General features: G+C 50.0%; 1 protein-coding gene across 1 annotated transcript; it reads left to right on the top strand.

Annotated features, from left to right (window-relative positions):
* Positions 1–3,352: 3,352 nt before the first annotated feature.
* On the top strand, positions 3,353–23,088 carry LOC140728900 (prostaglandin E2 receptor EP4 subtype-like). The gene is made up of 2 exons (XM_073047986.1): positions 3,353–5,076; positions 22,115–23,088. The coding sequence occupies exons 1-2, from the start codon at positions 4,264–4,266 to the stop codon at positions 22,574–22,576; spliced, it is 1,275 nt and encodes a 424-aa protein (XP_072904087.1). The 5' UTR covers positions 3,353–4,263; the 3' UTR covers positions 22,577–23,088.
* The last annotated feature ends 2,280 nt before the right edge of the window (positions 23,089–25,368 follow it).

Consider the following 25,368-nt stretch of genomic DNA (forward strand, 5'->3'; position numbering starts at 1 on the left):
TTGGACACTGATGTGCCTGTTCCCGTTTTCATGCAGGGAAGGGGATTTGGACACTGATGTGCCTGTTCCCGTTTTCGTGCGTGGACGGGGATTTGGACATTGATGTGCCTGTTCCCGTTTTCGTGCAGGGAAGGGGATTTGGACACTGTTGTGCCTGTTCCTGTTTTTGTGCATGGACGGGGATTTGGACACTGATATACCTGTTCCCGTTTTCGTGCAGGGAAGGGGATTTGGACACTGATGTGCCTGTTCCCGTTTTCGTGCAGGGAAGGGGATTTGGACACTGATGTGTCTGTTCCCGTTTTCGTGCAGGGAAGATGATTTGGACATTGATGTGCCTGTTCCCGTTTTCGTGCATGGACGGGGATTTGGACACTGATGTGTCTGTTCCCGTTTTCGTGCAGGGAAGGGGATTTGGACATGATGTGCCTGTTCCCATTTTTGTGCAGGGAGGAGGGATTTGGACACTGATGTGCCTGTTCCCGTTTTCGTGCAGGGAAGGGGATTTGGACACTGATGTGCCTGTTCCCGTTTTCGTGCGTGGACGGGGATTTGGACATTGATGTGCCTGTTCCCGTTTTCGTGCAGGGAAGGGGATTTGGACACTGATGTGCCTGTTCCTGTTTTTGTGCATGGACGGGGATTTGGACACTGATATACCTGTTCCCGTTTTCGTGCAGGGAAGGGGATTTGGACACTGATGTGCCTGTTCTTGTTTTCATGCAGGGAAGGAGATTTGGACACTGATGTGCCTGTTCCCGTTTTTGTGCAGGGAAGGGGATTTGGACACTGATGTGCCTGTTCCCGTTTTCGTGCAGGGAAGGGGATTTGGACACTGATGTGCCTGTTCCTGTTTTCGTGCAGGGAAGGGGATTTGGACACTGATGTGCCTGTTCCTGTTTTCGTGCAGGGAAGGAGATTTGGACACTGATGTGCCTGTTCCCGTTTTTCTGCAGGGAAGGAGATTTGGACACTGATGTGGCTGTTCCTGTTTTCGTGCAGGGAAGGGGATTTGGACACTGATGTGCCTGTTCTTGTTTTCGTGCAGGGAAGGAGATTTGGACACTGATGTGCCTGTTCCCGTTTTTGTGCAGGGAAGGGGATTTGGACACTGATGTGCCTGTTCCCATTTTCGTGCAGGGAAGGAGATTTGGACACTGATGTGCCTGTTCCCGTTTTCGTGCAGGGAAGGGGATTTGGACACTGATGTGCCTGTTCCCGTTTTCGTGCAGGGAAGGGGATTTGGACACTGATGTGCCTGTTCCCGTTTTCGTGCATGGACGGGGATTTGGACACTGATGTGCCTGTTCCTGTTTTTATGCACGGAGGAGGGATTTGGACACTGATGTGCCTGTTCCCGTTTTCGTGCAGGGAGGAGGGATTTGGACACTGATGTGCCTGTTCCCGTTTTCGTGCAGGGAAGGGGATTTGGACACTGTTGTGTCTGTTCCCGTTTTCGTGCAGGGAAGGGGATTTGGACACTGATGTGCCTGTTCCCGTTTTCGTGCAGGGAAGGGGATTTGGACACTGTTGTGTCTGTTCCCGTTTTCGTGCAGGGAGGAGGGATTTGGGGGATTCATACTGCCATTCTTTCCTTTCTTGGTTTCATGCCTAACTGGAGAAGAAGAATTTCAGACTTGTATATTTTTATAATAAAGGGACTTCTGTAATTTATAGTTTTTTTATTATGTATTGCAATTTACTGCTACTGGAAAACAACACATTTAATGGCATTAAACCTGATCCCTCTCCCTCCCTTCCTGTCTCTGTCTGTCTCTCCCCCTCTCTGTCTCCTTCCTCCCCACTCAATGGCTCCCTCCTTCCCTCCCCCTCTCTCTGGGATGAATCAGGAAGATGAAGTGTGAGGAGGCTGAGAGTGTGGTTGCTGTGTCAGCATGTGCAAACGCCGCAGGGAATCATTCTGGAAGCGACTTAGAGTGGGTTGTGGGAGCGAAAGGGAAAGGGAGCGTGAGAGTGCAATATGGCCACACCTTCAGCTGTATCCTCAAGTGAGTTGCGACAGTGTGGAGGGAGCTTCACTTTGTGTCTGACCCTGGGAGTGTGTGATGGGACAGTGTAGAGGGAGCTTCACTCTGTGTCTGACCCCGGGAGTGTGTGATGGGACAGTGTAGAGGGAGCTTCACTCTGTGTCTGACCCTGGGAGTGTGTGATGGGACAGTGTAGAGGGAGCTTCACTCTGTGTCTGACCCTGGGATTGTGTGATGGGACAGTGTAGAGGGAGCTTCACTCTGTGTCTGACCCCGGGAGTGTGTGATGGGACAGTGTAGAGGGAGCTTCACTCTGTGTCTGACCCCGGGAGTGTGTGATGGGACAGTGTAGAGGGAGCTTCACTCTGTGTCTGACCCCGGGAGTGTGTTATGGGACAGTGTGGAGGTAGCTTCACTCTGTGTCTGACCCCGGGAGTGTGTGATGGGACAGTGTAGAGGGAGCTTCACTCTGTGTCTGACCCCGGGAGTGTGTGATGGGACAGTGTGGAGGTAGCTTCACTCTGTGTCTGAGCCCGGGAGTGTGTGATGGGACAGTGTGGAGGGAGATTCACTCTGTGTCTGACCCCGGGAGTGTGTGATGGGACAGTATAGAGGGAGTTTCACTCTGTGTCTGACCCCGGGGGTGTGTGATGGGACAGTGTAGAGGGAGTTTCACTCTGTGTCTGACCCCGGGAGTGTGTGATGGGACAGTGTAGAGGGAGCTTCACTCTGTGTCTGACCCCGGGAGTGTGTGATGGGACAGTGTGGAGGTAGCTTCACTCTGTGTCTGAGCCCGGGAGTGTGTGATGGGACAGTGTGGAGGGAGATTCACTCTGTGTCTGACCCCGGGAGTGTGTGATGGGACAGTATAGAGGGAGTTTCACTCTGTGTCTGACCCCGGGGGTGTGTGATGGGACAGTGTAGAGGGAGTTTCACTCTGTGTCTGACCCTGGGAGTGTGTGATGGGACAGTGTAGAGGGAGCTTCACTCTGTGTCTGACCCCGGGAGAGTGTGATGGGACAGTGTGGAGGTAGCTTCACTCTGTGTCTGACCCCGGGAGTGTGTGATGGGACAGTGTAGAGGGAGCTTCACTCTGTGTCTGACCCCGGGAGTGTGTGATGGGACAGTGTGGAGGGAGATTCACTCTGTGTCTGACCCCAGGAGTGTGTGATGGGACAGTGTGGAGGTAGCTTCACTCTGTGTCTGACCCCGGGAGTGTGTGATGGGACAGTGTGGAGGGAGCTTCACTCTGTGTCTGACATTGGGAGTGTGTGATGGGACAGTGTGGAGGGAGCTTCACTCTGTGTCTGACCCCGGGAGTGTGTGATGGGACAGTGTGGAGGGAGCTTCACTCTGTGTCTGACATTGGGAGTGTGTGATGGGACGGTGCAGAAGGATCTTCACTCTTGATCTGTATTTGACCTGTTAGGACGGTGTTTATCATGTAAATAGTTGTGAGCTGGGACGAGATCGGGGCCTGGGACAGCGGGAACAGTGTCTGGAACATGGGAGCGGAGTTTGGGAAAGCAGGCGAGGCCTACGGTTTGTGGGCGGAGTCTGGTTGAGTGGGCGGATCCTCTGACATGGGGGCGGGGTCTAGGAGAGCCCCAGAGTGAGCGGGGCGGGACTCCAGTTTACGGTTCGTCTTGAAGTCTCAGCAGAGGCTCAGTCCCCGTGGCCCGGCAAGCAGAACGGAAGCAGCGTGGTACAGGGCGATCCCGAACAGACAGAGGGGGATCCCGCAACCGGTTACAAGAGAGATCGAGTACGCCGGGACAGTGGAAGATCTCATACTCAGCACAGGCAGATCCCAGCGCCCAGAGACGGGGAGACACCACAGCCCAGGCACAGGAGTCCCGGAGGAGGAGAGCTGCCGAAGGTAGACTCCGAGCGCTGGTTTCGAGGGAGGTCGCGACATGCTGATCGACCAGCGGAGGAAGGAGTAGCAGGCTTGAAGAGAGAGCTTTCCCCTCTCCCACCCCAGCACCAGACCCTTCGCTCCCACCCCATATTCCCTCCCGTCGTATCCCAAACCCCGGACTCTCCCTCCCCTCCCACTTCGGGACTGTCCTCTCCCACTCGGGAGTCCACCCACCCCAGGCACTCCGGGACTACTCCCCACCACCGCCCCAGGACCTCCTCCCACTCTCCCTTCCCTCACTCCAGGAGACCCCTCTCCCCTCCGAGAACTCCCGTCTCAACCGGGACCCCGCTCCCGTTCCCTCTCCCAGCCCGGGCGGCCCCTCGATGCTCCGCCGCCCCGCACCTTTCCGGTATGACACCCCTCCAAAACGGCAGCAGTGGCAACGTCAGTTGGCAGACGGGCTCGTCGGGGAAGGGCGCCTTCCCGCTCATCCCCACCCTCATGTTCGTCTCTGGCGTAGTGGGCAACCTGGTAGCGATCGTCGTGCTTTCGAGGAGCCGCCGCGAGCAGCGGGGAACCACCTTCTACACGCTGGTGTGCGGGCTGGCCGTCACCGACCTGCTGGGCACCTGCCTGGCCAGTCCCATCACCATCGCCACCTACCTGCGCGGGGAATGGCCAGGGGACCACGCTCTGTGTGAATATGCCTCCTTCGTCCTGCTCTTCTTCGGCACGGCCGGCCTCAGCATCATCTGCGCCATGTCGTTGGAGCGTTACTTCGCCATCAACCACGCTTACCTGTACAGTCAGCACATGGACAAGCGGCTGGCCGCCCTCACCCTCTGCACCATCTACGCGGCCAACACGCTCTTCTGCGCGCTGCCGTCCTGCGGCCTCGGACACACCGTGCATCAGTTCCCAGAAACCTGGTGCTTTATCGACTGGCGCACCAACAACAGCCGGCACGCCGTCTACTCCTACATGTACGCCGGCTATAACTCCTTCCTCATCCTGGTCACGGTTGTCTGTAACGTACTGGTGTGCGGCGCGCTCATCCGGATGCACCGGCAGTTCGTGCGTCGCACCTCGCTGGGCGCCGGCCCGCGGCCCTCCCTCACCCGGCGGCAGGGCAACTTCAGGCGTCTGGCCGGCGCCGAAATCCAGATGGTCATCTTGCTGATCGCCACCTCCGCCGTGGTGCTCATCTGCTCCAGCCCGCTGGTGGTGAGTGTCTGTCCCGCGCGGTCGAGCCGCCTGGTGTAACTTATCCCGCGGAGTGACCCAACGCATGGTGTGGCCCTCTCCCCCGTGATCAGTGTCTGGTCCACATCGTCTGACCCACTCTAGTGTAACCCAGTCCACGGAGTGATCCACACCCCACTCGGTGTGACTGTCCCTGTCCTGGTGTTGAGTGTTTGTCCCAAATGGTCTGAGCCGTTCCCACCTCTTCCCGGAGTGACTATCCTCTTGGAGTGACCCTTCCTCCCTCTGGTATGACCTTGGTTGCCTGTGTCTGTCTGTCCCCAGCGATTTGACCCATCCCACCCCCAGTGGTATCTGTCCCACACAGACTGGACTATTTCCACCCCTCCTTGGCATAACCCACACCCAATGTGACCCAGCCCCTGGTGGTCAGTCTCCAACCATGTCCATTCTACATGTTGTGACCCACACCGTCAGTCTCCAATCCTCACGGTGTAACCCATCCGACCTCTGCACCACTTTGCCTGGAGGAGTCTCCTCACCGAGGGAAGGAGGTAGCGGCAGAGCCAACAATCCCTGCTCCAGAGACTCGCATTCCATCCCAACCTCTGCCACTCGCTGCCCGTTCTCCCCTGAGCGTTCTCGTTTCCTTCCACCTTCCAAAAACAGTGAGTTGGTGGGTTAAATGGCCACTGTAAACTGCCCCCAGTGAGGGATAGAATCTGGGGGGAGTGGGATGAACCAGTACACTGAAGGTTAGAATGGGGCCAGTCTCACAGTGACTCAGGTTCACCAGTCTTGTGTTGGAATGATTTGGGGACGGTTGGTTAAATGGGACCAATCTTCACTGCAAAGAGGATTGATCTCATCACACTGAGCAGTCGGGACAGGCAGGGGGCACATCTGCCCCACTGAGGACGGAAGGATGTCAGAAACAGGGCTCAGCTGCTTAGGACTGAACAGAGTTCCTTCACTCAGAGGGCAGTGAACCTTGCAATCTTGCCCCAGATGTCAGTTTCAGTCAGAACAGCCGTCATTCTGTGGCTAACTTTTACAAATGAGGTTTATTCATGAATACAGGAGATTCTCAAGATGCTGGAAATCCAGAGCAATAGACAAAGAAAGAACGCTGGAGGAAATCTGCATCAGAATCAGATTTAGTATCACCAGCACATGTTGTGAAATGTGTTGATTTGTGACAGCAGTACACGGCAATACATAATAAAAAAACAAACTATAAATTACAATTATATAGATAAAAGAGAAAATTAAATAAGTAGTGCAAAAAGAGAAAAAAGAGTGAGTGTTTATGGGTTCATCGTCTATTCAGAAATCTGACAGTGAAAGGGAAGAAGCTGTTCCTGAATTACTGAGTGTGGGTCTTCTAGCTCCTGTACCTCCTCCCTGATGGTAGCAATGAGCAGTGGGCATGGCCTGGGTGATGGGGATGTCACCTTTTGAAGGTGTCCTTGATGCTGGGGAGGCCAGTGTCCATGATGGAATTAGCTGAGATTACAACTTTCTGCAGCTTTTTCAGATCTTGTGCAGTGGCCCCTCCACACCAGATGTATCATGTAGAGTAACAAGTTGATACTTTGGGCTGAGATTTGCCATCAGGCCTCAGCAGGTTTAGTCAGTGTTTAATGGGACCGGGACCACATTATTACAATATTACAGTACCTCATGATATACACTACTTGCATTACAGTATGCACTGCAGCCCCGTGGCATCCAGGGGACCTGGAACACCCCTCCCCCCCCCCCCCACTGTACCCTTGGACTCTGCGTGCTCCTACCCCGGGGACATGCAGGCTTGGACAGAGCCTACAGCTGTCCACTGCCTCACCCTGTGAATGGCCAGGAGGTACCCGAGCAGCCCCCACCCCTGTTGGGAATGACCGTAGATTAGGAGCGCCGGGTCGAAGTGCAGCCAGAACTTACGGAGTCGCCTCTTCAGATATTCTCAGTGGCCGCTTTAGTGGAGCCTGATTGGGTGTGCTGCTGTAGCCCTTTCACTACAAGCTTCGATGAGTTGTTCATTCAGAGATGCTCTTCTGCACACCACTGTTGTAATGCATGGTTACTTGACTTACTGTTGCCTTCCTGCCAGCTGGAACCAGTCTGGCCATTCTCCTCTAACCTCTCTCGTTAACACTCAGTTTTCACCCACAGAGCTCCCACTCACTGGATGTTTTTATTTTTGCACCTTTCTCTGTAAACTCTAGAGATTGGTGTGTGCACATTAGCAGTTTCTCAGATACTCAAATCACCCCATCTGGCACCAACAATCATTCCCCAGTCAAAGTCACTTAGATCGCATTTCCTCCCCATTCCGATGTTTGGTCTGAACAACAACTGAACCTCCTGACCCCGTCTGCATGCTTTTATGCTTTGAGTTGTTGCCACGATTGACTGATTAGATGATTGCATTAACAAGTGGGTGTATCTAATTAAGTGGCCGTTGGGTGGAATCTGTAGGCTGAGGGGGTCTGGAGATCACTCCAGGAAGATGGTGCTGAGGTCTTGTTAAGAAGTGGACAGGTGGTCAATTCCAAGTCAGCAATCCTGCTCCTTAATCCCTCTCAGGAAGACACACAGAGGCTTCTCCCTCCCCACTTTCCGTCCGTTCTTTGCCACGCATCTATGCTTTAGGGGCAAGTTACAGAGGCCTGTAATAAGACCATAAGATATAGGAGCAGAAGTAGGCCATTCACCCATCGAGTCTGCTCCGCCATTCAATCATGGACTGATCCAATTCTTCCAGTCATCCCCACTCCCCTGCCTTCTCCCCATTCCGTTTGATGCCCCGGCTAATCAAGAACCTATCTACCTCTGCCTTAAATGTACCCAATGACTTGGCTTCCACAACCGCTCGTGGTAACAAATTCCACAGATTTACCACCCTCTGCCTAAAGTAATTTCTCCACATCTGTTTTAAATGGTTGTCCTTTAATCCTGAAGTCATGTCCTCTTGTCCTAGAATCCCCGGCCGTGGGAAATAACTTTACCATATCTAATCTGTTCAGGCTTTTTAACATTTGAAATGTTTCTATGAGATCCCCCCTAATTCTCGTGAACGTAATCTGTTCAGGCCTTTTAACATTTGGAATGTTTCTATGAGATCCCTCCTTATTCTCCTGAACTCCGGGGAATACAGCCCAAGAGCTGCCAGATGTTCCTCATACAGTAACCCTTTCATTCCTGGAATCATTCTCGTGAATCTTCTCTGAACCCTCTCCAATGTCAGTATATCCTTTCTAAAATAAGGAGCCCAAAACTGCACACAATACTCTAAGTGTGGTCTCATGAGTGTCTTATAGAGCCTCAACATCAGATCCCTGCTCTTATATTCTATACCTCTAGAAATGAATGCCAACATTGCATTTGCCTTCTTCACAACCGACTCAACTTGGAGGTTAACCTGCACAAGAACTCCCAAGTCCCTTTGCATCTCTGCATTTTGAATTCTTTCCCCATCTAAATAATAGTCTGCCCGTTTATATCTTGGACAATGTCTCCCATCCACTCCATAATTTACTGGTTAGGCACAGGAGTACATTCAGCCAGAGACTCATTCTACCGAGATGTAACATTGAGCGTCATAGGAAGTCATTCCTGCCTGCGGCCATCAAACTTCACAACTCCTCCCTCGGAGTGTCAGACACCCTGAACCAATAGGCTGGTCCTGGACTTATTTCCACTTGGAATAATTTACTTATTATTATTTAATTATTTATGGTTTTATATTGCTATATTTCTACACTATTCTTGGTTGGTGCAACTGTAATGAAACTCAGTTTCCCTCGGGATCAATAAAGTATGTCTGTCTGTCTGTCAAAGTGCATGACCATAAACTTTCCAACATTGTATTTCATTTGCCACTTCTTTGCCCATTCCCCTAAACTATCTCAGTCTTTCTGCAGGCTCTCTGTTTCCTCAACACTACCTGCTCCTTCACCTATCTTTGTATCGTTGGCAAATTTAGCCACAAATTCATTAATACTGTAGTCCAAATCATTGACATACATTGTAAAAAGAAGTGGTCCCAACACCGACCCCTGTGGTACTCCACTGGTAACTGGCAGCCAGCCAGAATAGGATCCCTTTATTCCCACTCTCTGTTTTCTGCCGACCAGCCAATGCCCCACCCATGTTTGTAATTTCCCTGCAATTCCACGGGCTCTTATCTTGCTAAGCAGCCTCGTGTGGTATGTTGTCAAAGGCCTTCTGAAAATCCAAGTACACCACATCTACTACATCTCCTTTGTCTACCCTGCTTGTAATTTCCTCAAAGAATTGCAGTAGGTTAGTCAGGCAGGATTTGTCTTTCAGGAAACCATGCTGGCTTTGGCCTGTATTGACATGTGCCTCCTGCTACTCCGTAATCTCATCCCTAACAATCGATTCCAACAACTTCCCAACCACTGATGTCAGGCTAACAGGTCTATAGTTTCCTTTCTGCTACCTCCCACCCTTCTTAAATAGCGGAGTAATCCACTGACACCACACATCTTTGGGATGTGGGAGGGAATCAGAGCATCCACACTGTCACAGGGAGCATATGCAAACTCCACACAGACAGCGCCGAAGGTGGGGATCGAACCCGGGTCTCTGGTGTTGGGAAATAGCAGTACTACCTGTCATTAGAATAGTAATACTATGTCACTAGAACAGTCCATTCCTGCTTTAGTTTCTGGCGAAGAGTGAGCAGTCCCTCCACGAGATGAGGTTCCTGGCATGTTCTGTCCACTCTGTAGGAACTGAACATGGAACGCACAGGCCCTTCGGCCCATAACATGGTGCCAACCCTTTAACCTATTCTTAAGTGCTACTGCTTCCCTCTAATTTTTCAGTTATCCAGAGTTTCAATGTCCTTAATATATCTGTCTACCACCACCCTGGCAAGGTGTTCCATACAGTCACCACTCTGTGTTAAAAAAAACACTACCTCTGTCAATCCCTCACCCCCACATAACTAACACCAATCACCTTCAAAGTAAGCTCCTTATATCAGCCAGAAAAAGTATGACTGTCCACTCTATCAATGCCTCTAATTATCTTGTACACCTCTATCAAGTCATCTCTCATCCTCCTTCACTCCAAAGAGAAAAGCCCAAGCTCACTTAACCTATCCTCTTAAGACATGTTCTCTAATCCAGGCAGAATCTTGGTAAACCTCGTCTGAACCCTCTCTAAAGCTTCCACATCCTTCCAATAATGTGGCTCTCAGTGTAAAAAGACTGAACTCTGACACCCCCTACTGTACTTCCCTCCAATCACCTTAAAATTATGCGCTCTCATATTAGCCCTTTCTGCCCTGGGGAAAAGTCACTGGGTGTCCACTCTATCTATGTGTCTTATCATTTAGTACCTCTCTATCAAGTCAACATTTAGTTTCCCCACACCACTTCACCAATTTCAGAACTACCCTGCCCTGGGCCATCTCCCCCCGAACATTTGGCCTCTATCTCTCACAGCAGCTGGCTGGGGGCATTACCGGTCCTGAGTCCACTCATCCCTTGTGGACACTGTCAGGGTACAGGGATGTTGTGGTACAGATACAGTAAAAATTGCAGCATTGTCGCAGACACTTATATACAGATAACATGTGCAACGTGATTTGTTTTGAGAGAGGCTGGTAAGTTCTTGATTAGTTGGGTGTCAAAGTTAATGTGGATATGGGGTTGAGAGGGCAAATAAATCAGCCATGATGGAGCAGACTCGATGGGCTGAATAGCCTCATTCTGCTCCTATGTCTTGTGGACTTAGGGTCTCATACATCACGGTAGCAGTACCAGATCCTCCTGACCCAGTGAACCTGCGATACCCAATTACACACGTGATCAATTAACTCGTTGTTGAAACACATGAGGAAACATGGATACAGGGAGATTGTACAAACTCTAAACTTACAGACAGCTGGGAAACTGATCCCGGCTCACTGGCACTGTACAAGACAGCGAAGCACGAAAGGTTGTGCAAAACTTTCGAGCAGTGAAAGCCAGAGAAGAGACACACAGTGTAGTTCTCAATACAGGCGAGATGTTTGTAGTTCTAGTTCTTACACAAGGGGTCTTGGCCAAGACCGTTGACTGTACACTCCACTCCATCAATGCTGTCTAACCTACTGAGTTCTCCAGCATGTTGTGTGTGTTGCTCTGGATTTCCAGCACTGGCAGAAGCTTTTGTTTGTGACTCGTAATGAGATATGTTGCAGGAGCGGAGAGTGTTCACTGGAGCTGGTCACCACCTGCATACAGAGCAGGAGTGATTCTGATATGAAGCTGGTAGGACTGGTGCTGAGGTGAACTAGTGACAGGGGTGCACCCAATATCTGTAAACACCATGGGCATGGTCATACCAACCGACAGCGTCCCAGTGTGTCACTCCCTGTGGGTACAGTCACACACACCAACAGCATCCCAGTGTCACCCACTATGGGCACAGTTACACACACCGACAACATCCCAGTGTGTCACCCACTGTGGGTACAGTCACACACACTGACAGCTCCCAGTGTGTCATCCACTGTGGGTACAGTCACACACACTGACAGCTCCCAGTGTGTCACCCACTGTGGGTACAGTCACACACACTGACAGCTCCCAGTGTTTCACCCACTGGGTACAGTCACACCACCGACAGCATCGGTCTGCGTTCCCACTGTGGGTACAGTCACACCCACTGATAGCATTCTCTGCGTCACCTGCTCTGGCCATGGTCATAACTACCGATAGTGTCCCAATATCTGTACCCAGCACTTCCAGAATCTGTACTCACTGTTAGCAGGGTCACCTGAACCTATCCCAGTACCTGAACCAAACCCACACTCACTGACAGCACCTTCACACCCCTCCAGGGTCACCACTGCACCTTCTCGGGGTCACAACCTGAGTTTTAGGGAGAGGCTGGGAAGAGAATCAAACATCATCGAAGAGAGGGAAATCTTCATGGATTTACTGGGATGTTGCCGAGACTCAAGGATCTGAGTTGCTAGGAGAGGTTGGGCAGGATGGGACATTATGGAGACTGAGGTTGACCTTTCTTTCTTCCTTTAGGACTGGGGTCACAGCCTTTTTATGCCGTGGACTGCTACCATTAACCAAAGGGTCCGCTGACACCAGGTTGAGAACCCCTGCTTTAGATAGAGTGTGATACACTCCCCTCCAGCCCAACAGCAACCCACCTATTTAATCCCAGCCTAACCACAGGACAGTTTAAAAGGCACTGGGACAGCTAAATGGATAGAGGAGTGTTTGGATGAGTTGGACCGAGTGGTACACTCAGTGGGGGGGGGGGGGGGGGGGGGGGGGGGGGAGGGCTTAGAATCCTGTGGTGACTCTAGAACAGGCGATCACTGTTTCTCATGGCACGGCTATCTTTGTGCAGCGCAGCTTTATGTCTCTGTGACAGCCAAATCTTGCAAACTCTTATCATCATCATCATGTACAGCCCTATCATGTCAGCTCTCCCCCCCCCCTTCACTCTGAGGGGAAAAGCCCCCTAGCCAGCCTCTCACTGCCTCAGAAGTCAGCTCTATAAAACCCCGGTTCAACCACACTTGGGATATTGTGTTCCGCTCTGGTTGCCTCATTATAGGTAGGATGTGGAGGGTACAGAGGAGTTTCACCAGGATGCTGCCTGGATTAGAGAGCACATCTTAGAAGGATTGGTTGTGCGAGCTGGGGCTTTTCTCTTTGGAGTAAAGGATGAGAGATAACTTGATAGAGGTGTACGAGATGATAAGGCTCACAGATGGACTGGGCAGTCAGAGACCTTCTTCCCAGGGTAGAAATAGCTAATACAAAGGGGTGTAATTTTAGTGATTGTTGGAAAGTGTGTGTGGGAGGGGTGTCAGAGGTAAGATTTTTCACACAGAGTGTGATGGGTGCATGGAATGCCCTGCCAGGGTGGTGGGAGAGCCAGATACATTAGGGACATTTAAGAAACTCTTATACAGGCACATGGATGATAGAAAAATGTAGGAGGGGTCAGATTGATACTTCACATGGGCCAAAAGCACTGAACTGGGTGCAACATTCTAGGTTCTAAAAACATTCACACACACTGTTGCTGCCTTCCAATTCCCACATGGCTGCTACCCTGCATCTTGCTCCCTGTCTGCCCTGTATCCTGTCGGAGTACTGCCCCCCCCCCCCACCTTATTCCAGCAGAGCACAGGCTCTTCATCCACAATGCCTGTGCCGAATTAAACTGACCGATAGTATAAACTAATCTGCAAAAGCTGAGGTGCCGGTCAGCTAAAGGGTGGTGAATGTTGTGCCTTTATCTTAGAAGGGCTGAAGAACTATGGACCAGTAATGTGGTGGATAGGTTACTGGAGAGGATTCAAGGGTTGGCTTGGAATGACCTATAAGTTAGGGACAGTCAGCACGGCTTTGTGCATGGGACATCATGTCTGGCAAACTTGACTGAGCTTTTTTAAAGAAGGTCGATGATGGCAGGGTGGTAGATGTGATCTATGTAGACTTCAGTAAGGCCTTTGATAAGGCTCCATATGATGATCCGAGGAATGGCAAAATGAGTATAATTCAGATATGTGTGATCCATTGCATTTTGGAATGATAAATGACAGTGGGAATTTCACAGTGAACAGTCGGGCCTTGGGGAGTGTTGTAGAACTGCGAGTACAAATGGAGGTTTTCCACATGCATCGGTCAGGGCACTTGAGCATACAGATTGGGGTGGGCAGATGTTGGTGAGGACAGATTTGGAATACTATGGTCAGTTTCAGTTTAAAAATGCTGTTAAGCAGACAAGCTTGAGTGGTCTGTCCCTGGGGTTTTTGGCCTGTCTGTGTGGAGTGGGAGGGTAGGGCCTGTCCTGGGATTGGAGCTCAGTCTGTGATTGGTGTCTGTCCTGGGATTGGAGCTCTGTCTGTGATTGGTGTCTGTCCTGGCATTGGAGCTGTGTGTGTGTGTGTGTGTGTGTGTGTGTGTGTGGAGTGGGAGGGTAGGGTCCGTCCTGGGATTGGAGCTCTGTCTGTGATTGGTGTCTGTCCTGGGATTGGAGCTCTGTCTGTGATTGGTGTCTGTCCTGGCATTGGAGCTGTGTGTGTGTGTGTGTGGAGTGGGAGGGTAGGGTCCGTCCTGGATTGGATCTCTGTCTGTGATTGGTATCTGTCCTGGGATTGGAGTTCTGTCTGTGTGTGGAGTGGGAGGGTAGGATCCATCCTGGGATTGGAGCTCTGTCTGTGATTGGTGTCTGTCCTGGGATTGGAGCTCTGTCTGTGATTGGTGTCTGTCCTGGGATTGGAGCTCTGTCTGTGATTGGTGTCTGTCCTGGCGTTGGAGCTCTGTCTGTGATTGGTGTCTGTCCTGGCGTTGGAGCTCTGTCTGTGATTGGTGTCTGTCCTGGGATTGGATCTCTGTCTGTGATTGGTGTCTGTCCTGGGATTGGATCTCTGTCTGTGATTGGTGTCTGTCCTGGCGTTGGAGCTGTGTCTGTGTGTGGAGTGGGAGGGTAGAGTCCATCCTGGGGGTAGAGTTCTGTCTCTGTGTGGAACTGGTGGGAGGGAGGGAAGGGGCTTGTTATTGTTGCTTGTGCTGTTTTGGCTGGACAATGTGGGAATGCTATGTTGGCATTAGAAGTGCGTTGAGACTTGCAGACTGTCCCCAGCATGTCCTTAAGTAGTATTGGTTATTAATGAAAACAACACATCACTGTGTGTTGTGCATCTGATAAATAAATGAATCTGAATCTGAGGAGGCAAAAAAGCTCGTCAGGACTTAAGGGACTGAGTTACGGAGAGAGGTGGAGCAGGTTGGAACTTTATTCATTGGAGCTTAGGAGAAAGAACTGACCCTTAAAATTGCAAAGGGTATAGACAGGGTGAATGCATAGTCATATAGTCTTTTCCCCAGGGCTGGTGGCCAAGAACTTGAGGACACAGGTTTAAGATAAGATAGAAGAGATTTATAGGAATCTGAGAGGCAACATTTTAACCCAGAGGATGGTCAGTGAGCTGTCAGAGGAAGTGGTGGATGAAGGTACAATAAAAACTTTTAAAAGATGCTTCAGCAGGTGCATGGATAAGACCATAAGACATAGGAGCAGAATTAGGCCATTCAGCCCATCGAGTCTGCTCTTCCATTCCATCATGGCTGATTTATTGTCCCTCTCAACCCCATGCTCCTGTCTTCTCCCTGTAACCTTTGACGCCCTGACTAATGAAGAACCTATGAACCTCCGCTTTAAATATGACTTGGCCTGCACAGCCTTCCATAGCAATGGATTCCAGATTCACCACCCTCTGGCTATCCTCCTCATCTCTATTCTAAGAAAGGACAAGAAAGGTACGAATCCAATGTAGGCAAAGGGGACTAGTTTAGATGTGAACCTTGGTTGGCCGAGGACTATGTTTCTGTTCTGTTGGATCTTACATCTTGATCTCATTCGCCTGCACATGATCCATTTCCTGCATCATCATGGGTCTGACAGCCTCTGCCTCCAAAACCTAGAGGTCACAGACACAAGAGGGGAGAGAGATCTAAAACGTCACTTCTTAACACAGAGGGTAGTGAGAACGCAGAATGAGCTGCCAGACAAAGTGGTTGAGCCGGCTACAATTGCCATATTTAACAAGGACTGTTAGGATGTGAAACAGCTTCTTCCCCCCCCCCCCCCCCCAAGGCTGTAAGACAAATGAACTCCCTGCCGGCATCTCGGATGAAGCACCAGTAGCGTTACATTGTTTACTTTGTGACTTCTGTCGCAGATACACATTATTTCAGATAATGTGTTATAGGTACTGTGTTGTGCACCGTGGTCCAGAGGAACGTTATTTCCTTTGGTGTATACGGTTCAATGACAGTAAGTTTGAACTTGGTCTTGCGTTTGGATGTGTGAGTTGTGGGCAAGGAGGCTGTAGAGGTCAGAATGGTCTTGTTGAGCCATAAAGCCTGTTACTGTCCTGTCCTGTATTTCTCTGACTCTGTGGCACCACCAACCCTGGCAGCCACTTTGGGCATCCCCAATCTCTGTATAACAAAAATTACTGGCCCTGCACATCTCATTTAAAGTCCCCGTCCCCATCTTAAATGCATGCTGTCCAGTATCTGACCTTCCTGAGTACTGCAATCTCCCCTCCCCTGTCACCACTCCCTTTCCACTGACTGCACCCATTCCAAATTCTGCTTGCAAACTTGTTTGATGTGCTTTCATTCCCACTCATTGTTGGAGTGTGTCGAGTTTTCTAAAAGTCAGTTTGAAATCCTCAAAACCGAGCTCCCATTTGGAGCCAGGCCATGAGGCAAATGGAGTTCCCAGGATTGCTACATTCTTCCAGACAGCTTCAGTCTCACACGGGTGTCATCTTCACCCCCCACCCACCCCGTCTCACAGTTTGCCAAAGGAAGGTCACTGATTGGTAGCAAGGTGGTTAGTGCAGCACTTTTACATCTCTGGGGTCACATTTCGGAGTTCAGTTCTGAGGCTCTGGGTATATTCCTGCCTGTGAACACTGTGGCTTTTGTCCAGTTTCCTCCCACTGTCTAGTAGGTTAACTGGTCATTGTTAATTGTCTTGTGGTTAGGCTAGGGTTAAATAGTTGCAATGCTGGGCGGGGCACCTTGGGCCGGAAGGGCCTGTTCCACGCTGGATGTCTGGACCCAGGACACTTTCCCCATGGACCCCAGCAGCCAAATGATACTGGGGAGCCAGGGGCCATGCCAGAAGCACCAGGGTACTCAGCACCCTGTTGGGCTGTCCTACCCTCTGCCACCACTCCCTTTATCCTCAATGCCCCAACATCAGGGATAGATCATGAGATCAAAACTCAGCCTGTGTGATAGACCACTCAACACCCACCCGGTACCAACCAGTCTGGGGGCAATGGCCCAGACACAACACCCAGCACAAAATGCCCAACCCCAACTCACAACACTCAACCCTCAGCCCAAACACCCTACAGCCAACACCAAACATCCAGCACTAAACATACAGAACCCAACTCCCAGCCTAAACACCCTCATCCAACACCAAACACCCAGCACTAAACATACAGAACCCAACTCCCAGCACTAAATATACAGTACCAACTCCCAGCCTAAACACCCTCATCCAACACCAAGCACCCAGCACTAAATATACAGTACCCAACTCCCAGCCTAAACACCCTCATCCAACACCAAACACCCAGCACTAAACATACAGAACCCAACTCCCAGCCTAAACACCCTCATCCAACACCAAACACCCAGCACTAAACATACAGAACCCAACTCCCAGCACTAAATATACAGTACCCAACACCCAGCACTAAATATACAGTACCCAACTCCCAGCCTAAACACCCTCATCCAACACCAAACACCCAGCATTAAACATACAGAACCCAACTCCAGCACTAAATATACAGAACCCAACTCCCAGCACTAAATATACAGTACCCAACTCCCAGCCTAAACACCCTCATCCAACACCAAACTCCCAGCACTAAATATACAGAACCCAACTCCCAGCACTAAACATACAGTACCCAACTCCCAGCACTAAACATACAGTACCCAACTCCCAGCCTAAACACCCTCATCCAACACCAAACACCCAGCACTAAACATACAGAACCCAACTCCCAGCACTAATATACAGAACCCAACTCCCAGCACTAAATATACAGAACCCAACTCCCAGCCTAAACACCCTCATCCAACACCAAACACCCAGCACTAAATATACAGAACCCAACTCCCAGCACTAAATATACAGAACCCAACTCCCAGCACTAAATATACAGTACCCAACTCCCAGCCTAAACACCCTCATCCAACACCAAACACCCAGCACTAAACATACAGAACCCAACTCCCAGCCTAAACACCCTCATCCAACACCAAACACCCAGCACTAAACATACAGTACCCAACTCCCAGCACTAAACATACAGAACCCAACTCCCAGCCTAAACACCCTCATCCAACACCAAACACCCAGCACTAAACATACAGAACCCAACTCCCAGCACTAAATATACAGAACCCAACTCCCAGCACTAAATATACAGAACCCAACTCCCAGCCTAAACACCCTCATCCAACACCAAACACCCAGCACTAAATATACAGAACCCAACTCCCAGCACTAAATATACAGAACCCAACTCCCAGCACTAAATATACAGTACCCAACTCCCAGCACTAAATATACAGAACCCAACTCCCAGCACTAAATATACAGAACCCAACTCCCAGCCTAAACACCCTCATCCAACACCAAACACCCAGTACTAAACATACAGAACCCAACTCCCAGCCTAAACACCCTCATCCAACACCAAACACCCAACACTAAACATACAGAACCCAACTCCCAGCACTAAATATACAGTACCCAACTCCCAGCCTAAACACCCTCATCCAACACCAAACACCCAGCACTAAACATACAGTACCCAACTCCCAGCACTAAACATACAGAACCCAACTACCAGCCTAAACACCCTCATCCAACACCAAACACCCAGCACTAAATATACAGAACCCAACTCCCAGCACTAAACATACAGTACCCAACTCCCAGCACTAAACATACAGTACCCAACTCCCAGCACTAATATACAGTACCCAACTCCCAGCCTAAACACCCTCATCCAACACCAAACACCCAGCACTAAACATACAGTACCCAACTCCCAGCACTAAACATACAGAACCCAACTCCCAGCCTAAACACCCTCATCCAACACCAAACACCCAGCACTAAACATACAGAACCCAACTCCCAGCACTAAATATACAGAACCCAACTCCCAGCACTAAATTACAGTACCCAACTCCCAGCCTAAACACCCTCATCCAACACCGAACACCCAGCACTAAATATACAGAACCCAACTCCCAGCACTAAATATACAGAACCCAACTCCCAGCCTAAACACACTCATCCAACACCAAACACCCAGCACTAAACATACAGAACCCAACTCCCAGCCTAAACACCCTCATCCAACACCAAGCACCCAGCACTAAATATACAGTACCCAACTCCCAGCCTAAACACCCTCATCCAACACCAAACACCCAGCACTAAATATACAGAACCCAACTCCCAGCCTAAACACCCTCATCCAACACCAAACACCCAGCACTAAACATACAGTACCCAACTCCCAGCACTAAACATACAGAACCCAACTCCCAGCCTAAACACCCCTCATCCAACACCAAACACCCAGCACTAAACATACAGAACCCAACTCCCAGCACTAAATATACAGAACCCAACTCCCAGCACTAAATATACAGAACCCAACTCCCAGCCTAAACACCCTCATCCAACACCAAACACCCAGCACTAAATATACAGAACCCAACTCCCAGCACTAAATATACAGAACCCAACTCCCAGCACTAAATATACAGTACCCAACTCCCAGCACTAAATATACAGAACCCAACTCCCAGCACTAAATATACAGAACCCAACTCCCAGCCTAAACACCCTCATCCAACACCAAACACCCAGCACTAAACATACAGAACCCAACTCCCAGCCTAAACACCCTCATCCAACACCAAACACCCAGCACTAAACATACAGAACCCAACTCCCAGCACTAAATATACAGAACCCAACTCCCAGCCTAAACACACTCATCCAACACCAAACACCCAGCACTAAACATACAGAACCCAACTCCCAGCACTAAATATACAGTACCCAACTCCCAGCCTAAACACCCTCATCCAAACACCAAACACCCAGCACTAAATATACAGAACCCAACTCCCAGCACTAAATATACAGAACCCAACTCCCAGCACTAAACATACAGTACCCAACTCCCAGCACTAAATATACAGTACCCAACTCCCAGCACTAAATATACAGTACCCAACTCCCAGCCTAAACACCCTCATCCAACACCAAACACCCAGCACTAAACATACAGAACCCAACTCCCAGCACTAAATATACAGAACCCAACTCCCAGCACTAAACATACAGTACCCAACTCCCAGCACTAAATATACAGTACCCAACTCCCAGCCTAAACACCCTCATCCAACACCAAACACCCAGCACTAAACATACAGTACCCAACTCCCAGCACTAAATATACAGTACCCAACTCCCAGCCTAAACACCCTCATCCAACACCAAACACCCAGCACTAAACATACAGAACCCAACTCCCAGCACTAAACATACAGTACCCAACTCCCAGCCTAAACACCCTCATCCAACACCAAACACCCAGCACTAAACATACAGAACCCAACTCCCAGCACTAAATATACAGAACCCAACTCCCAGCACTAAACATACAGTACCCAACTCCCAGCCTAAACACCCTCATCCAACACCAAACACCCAGCACTAAACATACAGAACCCAACACCCAGCACTAAATATACAGAACCCAACTCCCAGCACTAAATATACAGAACCCAACTCCCAGCACTAAACATACAGTACCCAACTCCCAGCACTAAATATACAGTACCCAACTCCCAGCCTAAACACCCTCATCCAACACCAAACACCCAGCACTAAATATACAGAACCCAACTCCCAGCACTAAATATACAGAACCCAACTCCCAGCACTAAATATACAGAACCCAACTCCCAGCACTAAATATACAGTACCCAACTCCCAGCCTAAAAACCCTCATCCAACACCAAACACCCAGCACTAAACATACAGAACCCAACACCCAGCACTAAATATACAGAACCCAACTCCCAGCACTAAATATACAGAACCCAACTCCCAGCACTAAACATACAGTACCCAACTCCCAGCACTAAATATACAGTACCCAACTCCCAGCCTAAACACCCTCATCCAACACCAAACACCCAGCACTAAACATACAGAACCCAACCCCAACTCACAGCACTCAACCCCCAACCCAAACACCCTACAATCAACACCAAATACCCAACACTAAACACCCAGCACCCAATGGCCATCCTCAACATCAAACATAAATGTTCCCCGGGCAGGTCCCATATACCCGCCAGAGTGAACTCACGGGCTAACGCACTCTGAGTACTGTGGTGCTGGGCCTGTGGTGAATGTAGTTCTTGAGACTCTATTTTAGGCTGGGAACTGAGTGCTTACACTGGATGTTAAATGCTTGGGCTGCACCTTGGTTATTGGGTGTTGGGTCTGGGTGTTTGGGTTAGGCGTTTTAGGCTGTACACTGGATGTTTGATGTCACGTCAACACACACAGCAAGAGCAAGGATTTGATTGTGGACTTCAGGAAGGGGAAGTCAGAAGAAAGCATACAAGTCCTCTTTGAGGTAGTCAGCAATGGAAAGGATGAGTAACATCAAGTTCTTGGGGGTCAGCATCTCAGAGGACCTATCCTATCATTTATCCCCAGTCACTACATAGAAACATAGAAAACCTACAGCACAATACAGGCCTTTCGGTCCACAAAGCTGTGCCAAACATATCCCTACCTTAGAAATTACCTACGGTTACCCATAACCCTCTACATTTCTGAGCTCCATGTACCTATCCAGGAGTCTCTTAAGAGACCCTATCGTATCTGCCTCCACCACTGTTGCCGGCAGCTCATTCCACGCACTCACCACTCTCTGAGTAAAAAAAACTTACCCTTGACATCTCCTCTGTACCTACTCCCCAGCACCTCAAACCAATGTCCTCTTGTGGCAACCATTTTAGCCCTGGGAAAAAGCCTCTGACTATCCACACGATCAATGCCCCTCATCATCTTATACACCTCTATCAGGTCACCTCTCATCCTCTGTCACTCCAAGGAGAGTTCACTCAACCTATTCTCATAAAGCATGCTCCCCAATCGAGGCAACATCCTTGTAAATCTCCTCTGTACCCTTTCTATGGCTTCCACATCCTTCCTGTAGTGAGGTGACCAGAACAGAGCACAGTACTCCAAGTGGGGTCTGACCAGGGTCCTATAAAGCTGCAACATTACCTCTCGGCTCTTGAACTCAATCCCACAATTGATGAAGGCCAATGCACCGTATGCCTTCTTAACCACAGAGCCACCCCCTCCTCTGCAGATTGTGGACTCTCTGACCATCTGCTCCTCTCTCTTCTAGGTGCGGGTGTTCATCAACCAGCTCTACCGGCCGCCAGTGGTGAAGGACCCAGAACTGAACCCAGACCTTCGGGCTATCCGCATCGCCTCCATCAACCCAATCCTGGACCCCTGGATCTACATCCTCCTGCGCAAGGCCGTGCTCAATAAGCTGGCACAGAGGCTCAAGTGCCTGTTCTGCTGGTTGGAGGGGCGGCATTCCCCTGGGAGGGTCCACTTCCGTCACTTCTCCTCCCGTCAGGCGTCCATCCAGCTCTTTAAGGAACCGGGCAATGGCCACACCACGCATACCCTGCTACCGCTGACGGAGATTGTGGGTGGCACTGGGGAGGGGCAAACCCTGCCCAGGACACACCATGCCCCAGTAAACCATTCAGACAAGGAACCCCTGGGGGGAGTTAGCCCTCTGAGGGTGATCTTCACTGCTCAGCAGGCAGGACAGTTGGCGGAGAGGTGCATCTAACACAGACTGGAGGGAGAGTGCCTGTATCCGGGGGTCTGAGTGATAAAGGAGTGGACAGAAATGTGCCTGTGGACAGTAGCAGGGATTATGCCCCCTGGGGAAGGCGCAAAGAGAGGAGCAGAGAGCTGGCATTGTTGGGGGTTTTCTGTCCCCTCCCATCTCCCTTTGCCCACCCTCTCTAACTTACTCCCCCCTCTTCCTTCCTCCCTTCCTCATTTCCCTTTACTCTCCCCACCCAACCCCACGCGTGGCAGGCAGCCCGAGGTAAATGCTCTCTTGGTTGTGAGAGGGTCTGGCCGGAGTAGTCTGGAACAGTGGGATGGAGGGTGTGGGGGGGTTTATGCACCCCTGCCCAACCCCACGGTAGGGAGTTTACCTTTGATGCCGTGGGGGTGGGGGTGAGAAAGCTCTTCTCTGTGAGAAGGATGGATTTGCGACGGTCACTTGTGTTAACGCTGCTCAAAACTGTCACGTTGGTTCTTTGAATCATTAAAGACAACCCATAGATTGAACCTCCCCCCCCCCAGTGTGTGTATTCACTTGGGTGGGGGGTGGAAGCACTGAACCTCTCCGTGTTTGTTCTGGTATGCAGGGTGGGGAGGAAGGAGAGTGACTGGATCACAGTTCACCCCTCCCCCCTTCGATGTATGTTGTGTGGGGGGGGGGGAATGGATCACTATTCCATCCCTCAGCGTATACTGTGTTTTATTTATATATTTAGATACAGTGCAGAACAGGCCCTTGGAGCTGTGCCACGAGCAATCCTCAGATTAATCCCAGCCTAATCATAGGACAATTTACAACGACTAATTAACCTACCAACTGGTACATCTTTGGACAGTGGGAGGAAACCAGAGTGCCCGGGGAAACCCATGCAGTCATGCAGAGGATGTACAAACTCCTAAAAGATGGTGTCAGAATTGAACTCCGATGCCCTGAGCTGTAGTGGCACATTGCTACATGTTACACTACTGTAGCACCCAGGGCTTTAGTGTGGGCACCCCCTTCACAGAGATGCTGGAAACTCCCAGCAGGTCAGTCAGCAGACCATTCTTCATTGATATTTCATGTCAGTGGTTTTACACCAGAGCTGGGAGTGGCTTGAGACAGATAGGTTGCACAGAAAGGGGGATGGAGTTGGGGTAGGAACAGCGTCTGTTCATGACGGAGTAAAGGTGTGAGGTTGGACAGACTATAGAATCCCTTCCAGCACTTGGGAATACCAGGCATAAACAGAAATGACATGAAGGTAGGTGGCGTTGTGGATAGTGCATAAAGTTGTTGAAGGTTACAGCAGGGCACTGACAGGACGCAGAACTAGGCTGACAAGTGCGGATGGAGTTCAATCCAAAATTGTGGTGATTCACTTTGGAAAGTCAAACTTGAAGACAGTATACAGGGTTAATGACAGGACTCTCAGCAGTGCAGATAAACAGAGGGATCAGGGTCCATGTCCATGGATCTCTCAAAGTTGCCGCACACGTTGATAGGCGGATGGTGTGCTGGCCTTCATTAGTTGTGAGACTTGAGTTCAAGAGCTGTGGCAAATCTATAAAACCCTGGAGTATTGTACTCAAATCTGGTTGTCTTATTAGGAAGGATGTGGAAGCTTTGGAGAGAGTGCAGAGGAGATCTGATCAGGATGTTGCCTGGATTAGTGAGCATATCCTCTGAGGATAGATTGAGTGAGCTGGAGCTTTTCTCTTTGCAGTGAAGGAGGATAAGAGGTGACTTAATAGAAGTATATGAAATAGGGGCAAAGACATAGTACTTAGCTAGAATATTTTTCCAGGGTGTAAGTGGCTAATATGAGGGAACATAATTTTAAGGTGATTGGAGGGAAGTTTTTTTTACATAGAGAGTGACGGGTGCACGGAATGCATTGCCGGGGGTGGTGGTAGAGACAAACATATTGAGGATATTTAAGAGACATAGTTAGGCACACAGATGGAAAATAAATGGAAGGCTATATGGGAAGGAATGAAATTAAATCAAAATCAAAAATCAAATCAAGTCTAATTATCCTTCAAACCATACAACTGAAAGAGACAACTGGGACCAAAGTGCAAAGCATTCAAAATAGCAAGCAAACATTCAAAAATAGCAGATAGCGTAATTCAAAATATCGAGCAAAGAAGCAAATTCACTCTACAAAAACATAAATAGTCCAGGACCCTGAGTGACAATGTCCAGCGATCGATGGTAGAGTCTCCCGGCAACGTGATTCCACAGCTCAAACACAGGGGGCAGCAATGACAGGCCCACAGCCGAGTGCGGATGCCATGCTGTAACACTTCCACGTCTCTCACCTGGTCTGCAGCAGCCGGCTAGCCCAAGGCTTGAGGCCTAGTTCTCACTACAGCTGAGGCCACACAGCTCCCATGTTGCCTGTCCCACCGCCAGACGAGGGTAACAGGCCCGTGGCAACTTACATTATCACTGTCCAACGGTGTCCTGCAATATCAAGTGTAACGTCCGAGGCAATTTCCCACGGTTTTACTGCACCAAATCCGACGTTTCTGAGTAGCGGGCTGCAACATGGACTGCAGCCAGGTCAGCTCCTCCGGACCCAAACTGGCTCCTCCTCGGTCAGCCCCTTCGACATCTTGGAAAGCCCTGCTGCCAACACCAGTCCAGATACTCTGATCAACAAGCAGCTCACTGATGGAGCCCTGCAGTACCGGATGTTCTTGGTGTAGGATTGTCTTTGGATCATAAAAATCACATTTTATAAAGAAAAAAGCACCTTTGGATAGCCCCCAAGCGGCCGCAGCATTCACACATACCGCCAT

This window comes from Hemitrygon akajei, chromosome 6, assembly GCF_048418815.1.
Source record: "Hemitrygon akajei chromosome 6, sHemAka1.3, whole genome shotgun sequence".
Classification (NCBI taxonomy): Eukaryota; Metazoa; Chordata; class Chondrichthyes; order Myliobatiformes; family Dasyatidae; genus Hemitrygon; species Hemitrygon akajei.